This window comes from Dicentrarchus labrax, unplaced genomic scaffold, assembly GCF_905237075.1.
Source record: "Dicentrarchus labrax unplaced genomic scaffold, dlabrax2021, whole genome shotgun sequence".
NCBI lineage: Eukaryota > Metazoa > Chordata > Actinopteri > Moronidae > Dicentrarchus > Dicentrarchus labrax.
Window position 1 is genome coordinate 4380542 of NW_026136701.1, and position 18621 is coordinate 4399162.

At 40.2% G+C, this 18621-nt stretch overlaps 1 protein-coding gene across 2 annotated transcripts in view; it reads right to left on the minus strand.

Moving 5' to 3' along the window:
- brinp2 (bone morphogenetic protein/retinoic acid inducible neural-specific 2) overlaps window positions 1–18621 on the minus strand; it is a 221019-nt gene that overhangs the window by 57548 nt on the left and 144850 nt on the right. For both annotated transcript variants that reach the window (XM_051402639.1, XM_051402617.1), the window contains one exon: window positions 15603–15708. In XM_051402639.1, the coding sequence (XP_051258599.1) occupies window positions 15603–15708 (106 nt within the window). The remainder of the gene's footprint in view (window positions 1–15602; window positions 15709–18621) is intronic.

Consider the following 18621-nt stretch of genomic DNA (forward strand, 5'->3'; position numbering starts at 1 on the left):
TGCATGAGGTCATGGTTTGGTCTATTTCTGTTTCGCATTAGTTCCAACCCCCTATGGCAACTGTGGGAAAAGTCCCTTATAATAAACCTTCATGCTATAATAATTCCTAATACAAATGGTAAAAATGAATCTCTTTTGCAGTTCAGCATCTCTTTTTTAATGGCGGCCTTTCCCAACAATATGTGGTGTGGCTTACTCCTTAAGTCTAGATAAGAATGGCAATGTTTGGAAAAAATGATCTAATATTGTTGTTTATTTATTATTTCTAGGGTTTTTGTGCAGCCTTTAATAAACACCATTTCCCATAAGCCCTAGACTGCTGCAGTTAGCTCAGAGATGTAATAACAGTTTCTCTGTCATGTGTTTAAATGGTTGCCAACTTTTCTGATAAAGAATATGAAAAGTAAACCTCAGGCTAGCTTAATATTTTCTGAAATATCGATGAAAGAAATGTTGAATAAGAGATTGCATTAAGTTACAGGCAGGGTTCAAATTACACAGCGGCTTTCAGGGAAGCCTTATTTTCAGGTGCGCACCACTACCAAACATGTCATAAGTGTGTTGATACATGGAAGTGCGCTGTGAAATGCAAGTATTACTGATAAAAACATTCTACTATTACTACTGCAGACAGGTAAGACGGTGAATTAGATTATATAGAGGCTAAATAACAGCAAAATGTTGATACCTGACACCAGGCATCAGCCATGGCTACAGAGACTAGTGGAGCAGAGGCTTCCCGGATGTGACTCTATACATGCATGCATGATACACATTGCTGGTATAACATTGTTTCACTGATCAACAGGTGGTGGTAATCAGGGGCGGCGCCAGGAATTTTGGGCCCCATGAAAAAAAAATCGAATGGACCCCCTCTGCGCAGCTGTTGTCACCACAGCTCTAGGACTGTCCCATCAAAAGCTTTACATAACTCTAATTAAAGGCTTGCAACTATTGTCAAAGCTTGCTTCTTGTAGTTCAATACTAGTACTAGCACAATATTTACTGCTGGTGATTTGTACATGCATGTAAGTCTGCATACAGTATGCAGTTCACTATTTGATGCAAGATTAAAAGCAACCATAAAAAATGTGCTAAATGCCATCTTTTACAGTCTCAATGTATTTTTGTTGGGCTTTTTATTGCCTTTATTATAGTGACAGCTGAAGATAGACAGGAAGAGAGAGGGGATGACACGCAGCAAAGGGCCACAGGTCGGATTTGAACCCTGGGCCGCTGCAGCAAGGACTCAGCCTCAGTACATGGGTCGCCAGCTCTACCCACTGAGCTAACCGGGCGCCCAGTCTCAATTGTATTATGTATTATTATTATTAATTATTATTATTATTAATGAAAGATTTAAAAAAAGAAAAACAAACAAACTTTTCAATCAAAATAAATTAGCATCATCCTCTCGAAACAATGAAAACAGCAGATTCTTGAACTCAGCTGCACATAGATGCCAACAAGAAAATAATGTTGACATGTAAAATTAAATTTCCACACCAGTGTTATTATAGTACCACAAAACAGATCAAGTGATCACCAAATCAAAAGGTTTTGAGGTTTGGAATATGGTCATAACAAACTAACAGTACCAGTGACATCAACTTAAAAGGTATAAATAAGAACAACGGACTCCTAGAAACCCAAACTTTTCTCTCAAATAACAGCTCAACACGTTTTTTTGGCACTCCAGCCATACATCTTGTTCTCAGTTTTTTTTAGGCTGTGGGCATTATGTCTGTAGTAATATCCAATCTCCATAGCCATGCCATTTGGCAGCTATCACTGGCCCTTGCTCAGCCTGACTCACCAAGAGCCCAGCACCGAGCCTTCTTGCAAGCAAAGTCACTGATAAGTCTTTGAAGTCGAGCTTTCTAGCCAACTGACTTTCAGTGGACAACATGGCAAGACTGCAAAGCCTGTCCTGAGACATAGTGGACCTCAAATAGTTTTGTATCAGTTTTAGCTTACTGAAAGCTCTCTCCCCACCAGCAACAGTCACAGGCAATGTACAAAATATACGTAAAGCAATGCAGACTTCTCCAAAAATGCTGTGTAGCTGCATCTTGTTAATTGTTTATTTATTTCATAATGATCATTATGTGAGAAGATAATTGTTATTAATGTATTTGAATCTCTTTCTTTTTTGTAATGGTAAAAAGAGCAAGAGAGAAATCCCCACAGACTCCCTGCAATGATGCTAACTGGCCTGTCATTGAACACAATGTTGCTCACCTTCTTCACTGGGACAGGGAGGGGTACAGTGATGGGGAGACTGGGAGGGGTACAGTGATGGGGGGGACAGGGAGGGGTACAGTGATGGGGGGACAGGGAGGGGTACAGTGATGGGGAGACTGGGGTGCTGCTGACTCATCTGTTGTTAAGTCTGCTAAAAGGGGCAGGGACAATGATTTAATATGAATATGTTGCTAAATGTTTCCCTGAACTGATTAAATGGTGATTAAATGTAGGCTAACACTAGTCTGTAGCTGGCTATCTTATTTCCCTATGGACCCACTTCTTTTTCCCAACCGTCCAGTATATTAAATAAAATCAGGACTGCTTGTTGTTTACGACACACTACTGGCTCTGAGAGTGACAATCACAGTGGTCAGCAAAGTTAAGCCAACGCTCGTAAACCTCCATTCTGAATATCACAAGACATGCTGTACACAGAAGGATGTGATGACAAGGGGAAAATATTCTCTTTAAGTCACTCATTATCACGCCTCCAGGTTGGTACCTTCCTTTGTATCCCAGTTTGATTTATAACTATAATTAATCCGACATTGGTGTCATTTTATTAATTAGGTACTGCTCTGTGGAGGGAATCTTAAGACAATCATTTAATCACTCAGTGAATCAATCAATCATCAATCCTCCAAACTGTCATGTTCTGAATACAGAGACGTGGGCTCAAGAGGCAGGGCAGTTGAAAGCAATCAATCGTTTACTTAGTAAGAGTTCAAAGCAGAGTTCATGAACAGGTGATCAGTCAGTGAGGGCAAACTAAGCAGACAAGGGGCAGGCAGGTGAAACCGGGAACAGGTAGGCAACCATAGAGGTGTCACACGTGCTTAAGATCAACTCCCTTGTTCACTCTTTCATGTGCTTATTTATTAACTTATTTAATTCCTGTCTTCATATCTCTTGTGATTGTTTTACTCTGACTAAGATTATTATTTATTTTCAAATCATTTATTTTCTCCCACACTCATTACCTCTCCCCACCAGTTATGGTTAAGTGTCCCACCTGTGTGTTGAGACAGCACAAATACGGCCCACTTCATCCACATCTGAAGCGGATTAGCCCAAAACATTTGAGTGACAAACAGGCACAGTCCAGCCATCCTCTGCCAGGGCCCGAGCACCCCTGCGGTGACACAGATAGTGCCACAGGCGCCAACTTCAGTGCTGTTATAACCATACTTTTTGTCTTGCTCCATCTATCTATCATCAGTTATAAATACGTCCACAATCATACACATGTGCTCTGCATAACCACTCTTAGCAACAATAACCGGCTCGCATATTATTATTGCTATATCTATTTTTGTGGTTTTGTTTTGTCTAGAGTTTCCTCTATTTGAATGCACCTTTTCCTGTCTTTTTTTTAAGTATTATATGCCTCCACCTGAGTCGGTGTTTATGTATTGTCCCTACACACCAATTAAAGGTACAGTTTGTAGGATTTAGTGGTGTCTAGTGGTAAGTTGCACATTACACCACCCTCACCTGACCCTCACGTTCCAGTGTGTTGGAGAAACTTCGGTGGCCATGAAACTTGTAAAAAATGTGAAAGGACCTTCCTAGAGCTTACAGAGTTTGGTTGGTCCATTCTGGGCTACTGTAGAAACACTGGAACTGGTTCAACATGGCAGGCTCCAAAAAGGACTGAGGAACTGAGGGTAAAGACGGAAAATTTCTAAGGTAACGAAAACACAACGATTCTTATTTTTAGGTGATTATAAACAAATAAAAACATACCTATGGGTATTTCAGTCCATTTATGCCAATAGAGCCTCCTGAATGTTACACACGGGACAGCTAGACAAGAAACAGGAAGGCTGGAATGCAAAGACTGAGTGGCACATTAGAAAATAAAACTGGGCTGCTATACATGCAGGGGAGATAATGAGGGAATGGGGATCAAATGTGAAGGTGGGTGAGGGGATCAGGGGACTGGGGTTTTTGCAGTAACACTACAACACTACACTGCATTACATGGCAGGTAGGGAACAGCAGGTATCTGAAATGATATTAATGAAAAAACAGCAAAAAGAACAAAAGTGACTTCAACCAGAGCAGCCCTTCTGACATGTGGCCTACTGTGATTGTTACAAAGTTTAATTAAATACACATATAGAGACAGGTGTCATACTTATTAACTGAACATAATTTGCCTTCTGATGTGATTATGGGTGAAAAGCTTTGGAATTACTTTATTTTATCTGTCTTGTGTTAACATGACCCTTATAACTTGCTGTTTTTTCGGCTGACAACCGTGACACCTTAAAGAAAATTTCATCCGTTGTTATTTTCTTTCCAGGTATCCGTTTTCCAGTCCCCACCATAATTTTCAGGGGGAAAAAAACCTGTGGGTGTCTTCCTCTGATGGGGGGCTTTTAGGGTCATTGCACATAAGGATTCGCTTCCATCCTGCCACAGATTTAGACCACCCCAGTAGACCAGAAATAGCAGACCCATGGTTCCCTCTCTTCCTATCTCTCAATCTCCAGCAGAGACCACACTTTCCATTTTGGGCAATTTGAAGCTATTAAGCCTCCCCATGATCACCAACCCTCTGTTATCAGTGTGTGTCCGAGAGTGTGTGTGTTCTCTCTAAGCCTTTGCTTTAGTAAGTGCTTGGTCCACTACTCTGCAATGCACTCTTGGCTATAGAGGAGATGGTGTTGGTACCCTTGGACTGTGCTTCCACTCTCAAGGGCCTCGGGCTTTGGCAGCGGCCCAGCTTCAATATACAGTACAGTACATGGCCTGGCACAGATGTTGCTGTATGACACACTCTCTCTGTCCCTATTTATGCCTGTCTTTATGCCTGCCTCTCTTTTTCTTTCTTACTTATGACATTTCCATCTGACTGTCACTTGAATTTTCTGCAGACTTCGTAAAGAATGAAATGCACATTTTTTTTCACTGGAGTTTCTGGGCTGTTTTGTGCTCTCTTGCGATAGTTTTGTGTTGTTTCACAAAGATGCAGCTACATGGTGGGTGTATGCAAAATGCAAGGCAGTAAGGCTGAGAATAAATAAGCTCTGCTTGGAGGTGGGTGACTTAGAGCCTTTAGGCGTTTAATTTAAAAGGGCAAAATGCCTCCATGGTTGCAAGTACTTTTTCAAAGAATTAAGTTTCATATGGCACTCCACCCTCTCTTTAAACAACCTTTCCATTTGAGACTGTCATTCAGGTCTGTGATGTCAGAGAAGGCACCGATAAGGAATTTGGCAAACGATTTATAAGCTGTGTTATACAGTGACAGGTGGTGTGCTGAGAATTTGTTTCAGTGTCTGCCCAGAGTTAGGCCTGAGCAGAGGGAGGCACTTGACAGACCTCTCACCCTGCAGGAGCTCACAAGTGTCGTACAGCATCTGTCCCTAGGCCCTGCTCCCGCTATTGATGGAATTCCAACAGAGTTCTAAAGGCGCATTTGGGGTGCTGTGGGGGAGGATCTGTTAGAGGTTTTCCTGGAGTCCCTCTGAGAAGGCCACTAAGCAGCTGTCAACAGGCAATGGTGTCATTTCTGACTAAAAAGCAGGGCCTGCAGATTAATTTTTGTGCTTCCGTTATATATTTTTTCCAAGCCAAAACTACTTTGACTGTGTAATACATTGAGAGCAAGGCTATATTGTGTTCTGGTAACATCTATTAGACACAGTTCTGTCACTGAGATACTGAACAGACTGGGTTAGAATAGAGTGGTGAGAACCATGTGTGCCACACATACTGTATTTAGTTTTGAAGAGGGTTAAATTTCCTCAGATAGAGTTTTGTATTCAGGGGCTGTGTTAAGGTCAAGATCAACTGAGAAGAGTCATCCTTTCTCAAGCCAACTGGACAGGTTTTCTATGGAACCTTTACTTGACATGCAGAAGCTTAGTATTCAAGCAACAGTGTGAGTTGGTGTCAAAGTGAACACACACAGAGGACATTATGAGTATAATAAGTACATTAGTAATCACACGACAATGTCTTTGTGAAGCCTTGAGCAAGTCCATATGAAGGGGCCCCCTCACGAAGAAGGAACAGGGGGAAATGTGAGCAGGAGCTTTTGAGGCAGTGGAGAGATTCAGGGATTCTTACCTATATATGTAGCTGGTGCCATGACAGTGCTTGGGGCTTTCTAAGGGAATGTGGAAATAGAATCAAAAGGGAATGGAGGACAAGGTTACAACCAAGTTATCAAATGGTAGTGGTTGTTGCAAAAGTCCTTTGAGGGTAGAATCCTGGCTACAAATAAACTGACTCCCTGTACTCTCTGGCATCAGTTCCGTGTGCTGGAGACCCTGAAAACACTTCTAGAGGTCTCAGAGGAGGACTAAAGTGGCAGTTGTGTACCTGCCAGTACAGGAGGGAGGCCAAAGTCTGATGGACTTGCAAAGTTGATTTTGTTTTTTCTAGCCACAAGTGGACCAAAGCTTATCATTTTAGTTTGATATCTTTGGCAGGTAATTTTAGCAGCAGAGGAATTACATCCGTATTGAACAATTTTAAACTATATGTAGCAATGTGTAAAGTTAGGGTGTGGAGGTAGGGGTCTTGGATGGACAAATCAGACTTTCATACAGTCACAGACCTGCAATTAATGTTCACCTTTTAATTAGTCATTACCAAAACCAAGTTTTTAGTTTCCTAACCCTAACCATATCTTAATCACAGTGTATTTGCCCAGCCATACATTATACAGATAACTTCATCAGGTGTAGAATAAAGGAACACCTTTATGCTCCACAAAGATATCCTTCTAACCATGAAGGATGAGTAAAAAAAAACCTGGACTGCTTCACCAACAAGTTGTTCCATAAAGTCTATCACCCCCCATATAGTAAGAAAGCAGACTGCTCAGCTGCAGTGAAGGTTTATTCATGGGCTTCTACTGCAGTAACACATTGATTCAACCATAGGTTAGGAAGGTTACACAGTATATTCTGAAAAACATAACAAACGGTACAACATTTGCTCTGTGGCTGTGAGGTTGAAGTGCTTGTTAGGGGCAGTCCAAGGCTGGTGTGAGATGAAGGGCATTATGTTCTCCAGAGAAGTGTACTGTGGTATGATGCGAGCTTTGTGTGGTTTAAGGGCTGATGGTCAACATTTAGAAAAAAGCAAAAATTAGAGGCCATGGCCAGTGTTAAAGTAAGAGTGTTAGTCTGTGGGTGTGAATCTTTGAGCCTGGCAGAAACAGTTCAGGAATGTACTTTCTTTTCTTGCATGTGTTTGGGTAATAATTTTACTTCCAAATAAGTTTGGCCACCTGAGGATAACAGAGTAATCTGTGTGACTGCTGTCAAAATTAATTTTAGTGAGGTCACCACATTTGCAGATCTCAACAATTAACTGGTGGGCTGCATATATTAAGTATAATAACATGTTTTAAAATTATGACATATGATAATAATTTGATTACAATGATTTAGAAGACATTGGCAAATCTTTTCAGTGTTCACCCTTTAAAGGATTGTTCTGGGGACTAAAGAGTCGCCCACGCCAAGAACAATAACTATAGCTTCAGACTCAAGCTGTGAAAGCATCTTATAGGTACATGTATATTGATAACCTGTTAGTGCTGTACATTGTGCAGAAAAACTACAAGAAAACCATACGGGCATGGGTTCACAATGTTCTTCAAAGACGAGAGGAGTTAAAAGATTCCAACACCCTGTTATGAGAGTTGTCATCCTTTGAAGACAAATTCTGTTCATAAAAAAAAACATCCTTAAGGATGTCAAAGACCCTATCAGTGCCAATGGCAGTATGTCTCAGGTAAAATTACTTTTTCTTTTTCATTAGTGTATAATAACCTGAATATAGGAATTTTTATGTACAGATGCTGCAGGTCGCTTTCCATTGAGTGCACCATGTTGAACCGCCTACAGTACAGTTTTACAGTAGCCAAGAAGGGATAAACCAGGAGGATTGCTTCCTTTGGTTTGGTGAGTGAGGATTGTGTAAAGGCTGCTTAACCAAACTGATGCACCAATATCTGTATTTTGTGTCCCTGTGTGTGGACTTGCTGTTCCCTGACTCTTCTTGATGTGCTCAACTACACTACCCACACTTCACACACTTCACACAGGTACACAACATTCCTGTTCACAATAGAGCGGCACAAATGCCAAATAGGTTTAATTTTGAAGGCAATAAAACCTTGAAAAAACATTCAGTAAAAATAATAATGATTTCGCTAGTCCACTTCAAAGCATCGCTCTGAGTCAAGGCTGTTTCTGACAACCATTAATGATGAGAGAAGGGTAGCCACTGTTGGCACTAAAGCAGTGGTCTTCATTTCACAGAAGCTCATGTACGCGCGCGCAAACACACACACACACACACACACACACACACACACACACACACACACACACACACACAAACACCCAGGCAAAGCCTAAAGGTACACAACACACACACAGGCATGCAATCAGAGTCAGAGATCAGAAAGAGTAAGAACAGTAGAGCGTTGAAGCATTTGGGGAATAGAAAAATACAAAGAGATCTTTTCTACTTGCCGAGAGAATGTACAGCACGGAGCTTTAGAGTTTCTACCATATCACCACAAAATGATGTAACACTTTTCTGTCCTTTAACTCTGATACTGGTTTTTTTCTTCTATGATTTTTGAGAGGTGCAGAGGCTCCAACACAAAGAGGCTTAGAGTGGTTTGTTCTGTTACAATGGAGAGGCTTACATGTAGGAATTGGATGAATGTATGAATTATGTAAAATGTGGAAGTAATGGAGGCAAACATTCAACAGTTAGATTTTAAAAAAAATTCCCACAGACATGCACAGTAGGTACAGTAATTTTTCATAAATACACTTTACTCAGAAACAACTTGCATGACCTATTTTGTTGATTGGGCTGCCAGGATAAGAGTTCTTCTTCTTCAATTAAATTGAGCCCATCCTGTGGCTGCACTTTCTCCAATTCCATTACAAAATCAACATACAACAAACACATCATACATTACACCATTAGTAAATACAAGGAAGATTTAGGCCTCTTTCCCTCCTGACAACACTTTCTATTATCTGGGAAAAGGGGAGCGCCACTATTGACTATCTCACTATCCGCTATCTCAAAAGACAATATGTGGGAGTGCATTTAAGAAATTCAGCAAAGTTAAACTACAACCAACAACTTAATGTACTTACAAATAAAACTTCCCTAGCACTGGACCTGATAAATGAGATTTCTAAACTCATTTTCTTGTACTAAAAGTACCAATATTGATTATTTATAAATCACTTTGAGACTTTGAAGGCCCTTAAAATCAATTTCCTTAACAAGCTTAATGTAAGTGATGGGCACTCAATGAACACACTATTATTTGCCAACTTTGAATGAGACACCCATATTTGTATTTTCTACATTCTCAACAGTGGGGAAAACACTAATTTTACCTGCAATCATAGTGCCTTTATGATAATGAATTTTGAGTTTAAATATGATACAGAAATCTCATCAAATATATGTCTAGAGCCAGTGTTTGGTTTGTCTGTGAGCTACAGGAGAAACATGGCAGTTCAACATTTTCCATGGACTCCTGAGGCGTCTGTAGATAAAAACGGCTACCTATGAATATTATATTCCATTACTTTATCATTCCCTCATTTCTGTGAAAGTACAGTGTGGTGTGAAATTGTACCTCTGGCTCTTCAGTCGTGGAATATTTTGCCCTATGTTGCTAATTTAGGCAATTCAATTTTGCTGATAATGAAATCTCATGCATGCACACCTCCTTACGAATAGGTAGAATTCATCAGCGTGAAACAAGCAATTTATAAGAACTGTGTAGGATTTAGTGACATCTAGCGGTGAAACTGCAGATTGCAACTAACTGAACACCAGTTGCACCTGTATTTGACAACCTGGGAATGAGAATGGGTGTAGGAAAAACTATGGTGGCCAAGAAAGCCGCAAAAAGGCCCTATCTAGAGCCAGTGTTTGGTCGTCCGATCTGGGCTACTGTAGAAACATGGTGGTTCAATAGAAGGCGGCCTGCTGCGTCATGAGGGCCGGTATCTGTCTGCCGTTTGGGCAGTAGTGTCTTTTTTGCTGAACACAGCTGCCTTCTGCTGCTGGCAAGAAAGTTGATGAGAGCCTTGAGACTGAACCAAACACTAAAATTGCAGGCTGTAAAACCAAAACAATGAGCTAAAAGATGCTTAAGTGCAGCTTTAACTATGTCGCTAATTTAGTCACAAATACATGTTGTGGAACATGTTCTCATGTGCTTTAAAGTTTTTCTTGATTGCTTTGACCTGCTTAAAGAAACTGGGATCCACTCGGTTTTCACCATCACTGTCTCAGCAGAGCACAAGACACCGCAGAACAGTTAAAACGGATGTCATTCAAGCAGTCCAAACTCCATTGTTTTAGCTATGGTAACCAAACAGAAACCATCTATTCCTTTAGAACCATTAGATCCATTAGAAACTACCTACATCAGTATGAAATCACTGTAGCACCTGTTTGACACTCCTTCACACAAATCTTCAATTAGCAATCAGTCTGCAGGCCTTAAAAGGTGGAGCGTCTGTGTTGTTCTTTGCCAACATAGATGGAAGAGGTCTAAGGCAGATGGGAGTGAGAGTAAGAGGTAGAGGTAGAGGTAGAGGTATAGTTGGAAGGGCTCAGGTTTCTGATGAAATTCGGGCAATTGTTATTGATCACGTTATCAATCATGGCCTTTCACTTAGAGAGGCTGGACAAAGAGTCCAAACAAAACAGAAACACTGTTGCATCCATTGTCAGAATTTTTCGACAGGAAAACAGGTAATGTTGCTGTAGAGTATATATAGAAATAGCTTCGGTGATATACTTTATGTAATTGTTTCCTCATTTCCATTAAATGTATTCTTTATAGAATCCAAAGGCTACCATTCTCTGGTGGTAGAGGGAGAATTGAGCTGAGCAGGAGGCAGCCATTGTGAACATGGTTGTGGCAAACAATGCCATAAGGCTGCGTGAAATCAGGGCAGCAGTGGTCGCAGATCAGGGCATGTTTAGGAACATCAACAACGTGAGCGTGACCACCATTGACTGCATCCTAAGAAGGAACCATATGGCCATGAAGCAGCTCTATACAGTTCCATTTCAAAGGAACTCTGATGTTGTGAAGGAGGCCAGATACCAATATGTGGAGGTAAGGAAACATTACTACAGTATACTGTAATGCCTTGTCATATCATGCAGTTAGAGTCAACCGGCGTCACTTTTCATTGTCATTTTGTCTTTTTTTTTACTTAGAGAATAATGGAGCTTGAAGCTGAGGGGGCACATCATGTCTTCATTTATGTTGATGAAGCCAGCTTCAATCTCTGTAAAGTGAGGAGACGTAAGGAACCTCATTGGGTACAGGGCCACTATCACAGTTCCAGGACTCTACACTAATAGATTTTTATACTTTAGTGTAATAGATTTTATTTTTATTTTCTTCATTTCTTATACTCTAATAGATTTTATTCTGGTTTACATGTATTTTGTGTAATTACAGTATTTCAGTTTTCAGCCACAGTTTGAAAAAAAGAATCAATGGAATCAATCAAATTTGCATCAAAGCATTCCTGATTCTGGATCCAATTCTTTGCAAGAAGGCAAATTCGACAACAAATGGCACTGGCATGAACTGTTTTGAAAATGTGGAGTTTGAGTTGACTGCTGCATCAAAGAAAATAAAAAAAAACTGTCACCCTTCATGGAGGTCAGCAAGTTAGTATGGGAGTTTTAATAATACCTAAATGAAATGTTAGAAAAGAGCCTCACAATTCAGAATCAAATTCAAGGTTTTACACAGAGTTACTGCTCTGAAACCAAGCTATTTTTTTTTTTTTTTACTTTGTTAGATGCAACACTGCAGCCAGATCCCATGCTGATAATACTCATCATTTCAGTAGCACAGGCCACACTGACTGCATTCCAACAACACCATTGCCTTTGGCCTCACAATAAAAAAACAAATTATACTTCAGCTTTTGAGATATCTGAAGTACCCACTGTGAGGCAGTGGCTCAATGAAATGTGTGATACCTTACACTTTGGCTACAGTCTCAAGGACAAACTTAAATGACTAGAAAGTTTGGTCCCCCTTCGTCTCCTTTTTGTAAGAGGTTACAGATCATTGCTGGTGATTATTCCTTATGTGATAGCTCCTAAAGGAAAGGACAAGGCCGGGTGGTCAGGGAGGATAATGGTGTTTTGATATTCTTTTTTTCCTTATGCTCTTTTAATCTTTTTGTCCATTACAAAGTCTGCCCACAAGCCTGTTCTGTTACAGTATGTGCTTATGTGCAAAAATCTACGAGAAAGTTGTGATCATCATTTCGGTAGTAGTGCAGTACAAATAGTATCTGTGACTGCAGTGATACAATGCACGAAGAGTATTTTTTTGCTTTGTTTAAAAGAAGACTGTAATAAGGTAGTTTGCATGAGTATACCATGAAAACTAAAATCAGAGGAAAATTTCAAGTGACTTTAAAAAACTGATGTCAAAACATCTAAATGAGACAATAGCGTAAAATCAGAGCTTTCCCACAATTATGTTGGTATGCGGTAAGCGCCGGCAGAAAGATAAGCCTTTACATGCGCAAATCCGGATTTAACAAGACTGAAAAGGAGGGGAAATAATTAGGTGGGTTGGTTGTCCATGCACCAGTATGTCAGCTACTTCTATCCTGAAACTCATCACAGAACTTCACACAAACAAGTCATATTTAGCTGGGGTTCTGCCATCTTGAAAATAAGCCAATGTGTCTCCTGCTCTCTCAACTTTAGTCTCCTCAGGTGGCTCATTTAACTAATTCCATTTCCGTGGGCTATATTATTGAACAGAACTGCATAAAAACTTAAAGTATGCTTGTGAAAAACACTATCAAACAAGCACTGGTTCACTTGTATAATACCTTTTTAAGGACTATGCAGGGACTCAGGACTGTGGCCAGACTGGTGAAAAGATCCTCTCCAGATGTGCATTAAAACACATTTAAAAAAATCTGCTTTGGATAACATTTCCTGTCCTGATATGAAAAGTCCATTCTCAGTGTATGTGCACTGCAGGCTTCAACTTTCAGCATCACACTGGAAAAAAGGAATCTCAATGAAGTATTAACAGCTTCTTCTTTTCAAGCATGTTTTGGAAAAGTAATCTGGTTTTAAGAAAATATATCAAACTTTGTCTTAAGATATTACAGCTCATATTGAGCTAGATTTAACCAGTAACAAGTTCCAACAATGGTTTGCATAATATCCCAGCAGAGGAACAAGATTATTTTCCTTATTTTAAGAGGAAGAGCACTTGCACAACTTCTCAGTTTAAGAGAAGGTAGTCTGGTCCCAGTGTTGGAAATGTAGCAGCTGTTCGGTTTTGACAGTTTTAATTTTAAAGAATGGTAAAAATCAGAATGCTTCTGGTGTCACTTAAGTCTTATTGTAAGATTGTTTTTCTAATTATTAATCAGAGATTAAGGTACTAATTCTTAAACTCTGCTCCATAAAGTGACCAAGATACTTATTTCACGAAAGTCTGTCTTAAATAAGTTTTTATTGCTTCTAATAAGCACATTGCTTACATGTTTAGCTGTTTTTCTAGTTTTAGGGGCCATTACAGTTTTTCAGTTACTAGATTTATATGATAGTTTTAAGAATTATAGCCCAGCAAAACCTCATTGGCTGTTTTTTGCAATGCACACTTGTGTAAAATGCAGAGAAACCTGTGAGAAGAATCAGCATGAGGGAATCGTGGAGAATCACTGACGTGGAACATTATCTGTTAGGTGTGACTGTAAGTGACTTTCTATAGAACATACTCTACTTCTATTTGCTTTGATGTGTAATGTCAGTAACATTTTTATTAAATATCCCTATGCTATTTCTCTGATATCAGTATTGTCTTTATACTTCTTTCTACATGTATTTTAGTTTTATCACATCATATAATACACATTATGTCGTAGCTCAACAGTGAGTTTATAACATTTGATATTGTATATTTTAGTCTCCATATCTCATCCAGACGTTCTCCAGATAACAGCAAGAATGCACACCCACATCAGGATCAGCATACCCAGAGATGTAGACCAGCCAAACAGAATGAACACACAACACTGCAGCATTATCGGCCATTACTGCCAGTTCACTGCCATGACAAAAAAGCCCTATGCCTTTTAAGTTTTGAATCCTGGGTAGATGTGTAGAGGGCAGAAGCATAATCGTTGTGGAGAATGGTGGTCAGACATCCCTCCAGTATATCAAATGTACCAAATCAGGCACATTTGTTCCTCTCTGTGTTAAACTGACCCCAGAATGCACTGTATGTATAGCATTCACCGTTCACTGAACACGTCCTGCTTCATCCTGGTACACATGTCAGCCACCAACAGCAAAGACAACAGCTGTGTGCGTGGCTCACATGCTCTCCCCGAGGTCAGGTCTGTGTCCTCCTCGTGCCATGTGTCACTCAAACGCAGTCTGTTTGAATCAGTTACTTGTTTGACTCATCTGGACTATTGTTTTTTTTCAGTGCCTTTTGCAAACTGGATTTGCTTTTACTCATTTAGCTGAACAGTGTGGCTGTGCAGGTAATCATTGTGTTGTCGCTCCAAATCCAGACACATTCTGAAAGGTGGCAAAAGGTGCAATCTGCTACTAGTGTACCCAGACAGCTCTGTGTCCTGCATCTGTTTCACTGCAGAACAAGCTCGTGAAATGGTTTTCAGATACAGTCTGACACTGACACTGGCTTGTTTGCCAAAGTAAATACAATTGCTATAATTAATGCACACAATGTATCACTGCAAAACATTATACCGCACATTAAACTGAACCGCCCGATTTGCTGCAAAGTTAATAAGGTTATTAAGCCAAGATCATTACCCGGACTTCTTTTGCAGCATGAGTGAACGTGAAAAAGAGGTTTCTTATTCCACTATCCCCCATTGAAATCATCAAGTCTGATCAATCCATGGATTACCACTTGAGCTTTACTTGTGTACTGAGTGTTCCAGGTGTAGTTGGAGGGGTTAGGTTGGGGTCAGCGTGGTCAGACACCAGCCTGGTGAGATAACAGATTCCCCATGAGACTGAGAGCCAGTCAGGCAGAACAGACATATAAACTACTGCAGCGTGAAGTAAAGGGTCATCCTGGCCAACTACTACACACTGGAGGTGAGAGGCTTGGCGGGGTGGTGGATGATGGAGGTAGCAGCAATGTGTGTATGTTCAAGTGTGTGCGAAAAATCCAATCCCTTCAGTAGACCTTTTCTTCCGGGCTGTGTGTGCACATGAATTCAAGATGAATATATGGTAGAGAATGTGTGTGTGTGTGTGTGTGTGTGTGTGTGTGTGTGTGTGCGCCTTACCCTTTAGGTGGATCTTATTTTCCGGGCTGTGCACCAACACCGAGCTAACTGAATCCAAGCTGTCGTAGTTACTGCAGCCGAGAGGTCCCGTCCTTGTTTCTGTTACCTAGGAAACAGAGGAAGGACAGATCTATTTACAATATATGTTTTTTTTTTTTTGTTTTTATTTTATAATGCCACATTAGCAGTGAAAGAGGCAGATGTTTGTTCCCATTTCTGGCAGTCAAGTACACAGCTTGTGGCAGGCGGAGCGTGTGAAGGCAGGCAGAGGACTGGATGTGGCAGAGCCCACTGACAGCAGAGAAAACTATCGCCATCCTTTGCTTCCCACCCACACCTGCAGCCACAGCTGCCTGCAATGTGCCGGCTGTCTCGTGGAGGGAAAGAGATGAGGAATGTGAGGGAGAGAGCAAGCGCAGGTGTTTTGCGAAAGAGGATTTAAACTTCGAAGCAGCAAAATCAGAGATACAAAGGGAAGGTTGCATTAAGTCAAAGGCCCCGAGCTCTGATAATAACCATTGTTACGTGTGTGTGTGTTTGAAAGCAACTAGGTTTGTGGGTGCATCAAATATTAAAGACGTTCTGCATGGTTACATTGGTTGAACAGAATTACAATTGCCTCTTCTTTCAAAATATTAAAGTGCTTACATGCAGTATTTTTTATTTCTTATATAAAAAAGAGAAGCATAGCACACATGTTTTATATTTTTTGCTTAAATTATACCCATGGAAATAAATAAACATATATGTGTATTTATACATTTATATATATATTTCTTGTTTTTGACTCCAGGGCAAATTTGAGCTATGGCCCGTGACCCCTGTTCTTCCCACTCTCCTTGCATTGTGCATGCATCCTGTTGCATAAACGAATGAAACAGCAGGGAATTTACAGTATGTCAGCAACATTGTATTTTGCCCACAACTAACTCCTACAACTCTTAAACCATACTGGGTTTAATGTCGTGTATTAAACCTCATGTAATAATGTTATGTTGTAATTTGACTATGCACCATGTAAACTTAGTATCTCCTGAAATAATAAAGATTTGAAAACTTTAAAAAGAAACAACAGGCCTAACCATGGGTTAAACTGAACACAGCATAGTCAATGATTTGAAGGGGACGCCACTTCTCTTCATGTCAAGGCCTTCTTTGCCTTCACCTCATCCATTACTTTCTATAATGGGACGCTGTGTACTGTACTTACTTAATATTAAACTGTAAATGTACTGTACTTATATAGAGCCCTTCTAGTCTTCCAACCACTTTACGCTACATGTCACATTCATCCACTCACACAGTAAGGGGAAAAGGCTGTCACAAGAAACTAAGGGTGTTTTCACACATACCTCATTTGGTCCGGACCTTCGGACTTTTCAGTTTGGTCCGAACCAAAATTGTAGGTGAGAAAGGTGCCACGGACCACGGTCCGGATCAAAAGGCCAAAATTTGGTCCAAACTAAAGAGGTGACCTCAGTCTGGATCAAACTGAACCATGGTTCGGTTCGTTTACAGTATGAAAACACTTCTTGGATTGTTCGGACTTTCGGACCAATTACAGGACGTTAGGCATACGTACCATAGAAGAAGAAGAAGAAGAAGAAGAACAGAAGAAAACCCCCGCCAGAACAAGCAAAAATGAGTCGTGGAAGTATGTGGGGAAAGGAGGAGATTATATGTTTATGTTGGTAGTAATACCAGAATAACGGCTAGCTAATGAAGACAGCAGATCGTGAGAGTTTTTTCATTCTGCAGTTTGCATACATGTTGGGGCCGCAGCTGTGACGTTTCTGTGTGTTTGATGTGTGTGTGCGGCTTGTTGTAAAGCCAAGACCAACATTGATCCTCTATAATGATTCCATATTCCAGCACGATTCAACTACAATACCACTAATGCACATAGAGTAGATCAATGAAGAATGAAGTCATATTTCTTCTACGCCCAAAATAGCACAACTACACACTTGAGGAAAGGTGTAATAACCTACTACACACTTCAGGATGCAGAATAGCAACAGACAGAGTGGCAATAAAACTGCTCTGACAACAAAGGACTTCTGCCTCAGCTGCTTGATATCCTTAAAAATTGAGCATTTCTGTACTTGTCAACACTGTTATATTTTTAATCATGCACTCTCTCATACTACCGTACTCTGGCATTCTGTCTTATGAAGTGAACAAAGAAGAATGAACTTCACTTACAGTTATATTTGTGCCTCAATATGAACTAAATGGAGTATTTTCTCTGTAAAGAACGAATAAAACCAAGTTACTTTCTGAGCTGAAGAGATGTCCCTGAAATTTCTGCTATTAGGGTCAATGAAATATTAATTGTAGCACAAACATCTGACCTGGATATTAGTGCCTCCAAGATGCATGTCATGGAAAATATGATACAATATTCTACTTGCCATGTTGTGTAAGATGCTCTGCTGTAGGGCTAATAATTGAAGAAAAAAGGAAGAGCAGACAGAATAATGAGAGGAACGTAGAAGAAGTCTAATAGATGAAGAGAGAAAGGGCAAACATGGGAGAGACTGAAATGTTCAAAGATCAAGCATGAGACAAAAAGAACATGGAAAGAAAGATAAAGAACATTAAGAAAGAAAAAGCATGGAAACAACTAATAGTTTATTTATGGACCAAGTGTTCAAGATAGATAGTACAATTAGAATAAGGAGATGGATATGAAGCCATTCTCCAGCTAAATCACACAATTTGGCAAATGATGCAGCATGTGCAAATTTGCTGTCCCTAAAATAGCCTTGTTCCTCACATCTTCCCACTGTGCCTTGCATTCAGATTGCATCTATTATCAAAGGAAATGGAAGCTGGCCTTCAAGGCTACAAAAGATACACATCTCAAACATTTCTCAAATATCTTGAAAAAAATTGTCTGAGATGTAGTTAAAGATAAGTGAAAGATAAAGGCGAGAAGCAAAGGGAGATTAGTGGAGGGGAGAGAGGCCGTTTTGGGTTGTTGTTTAAGCCACAGATGTGAGAGGAGATAGTGTCT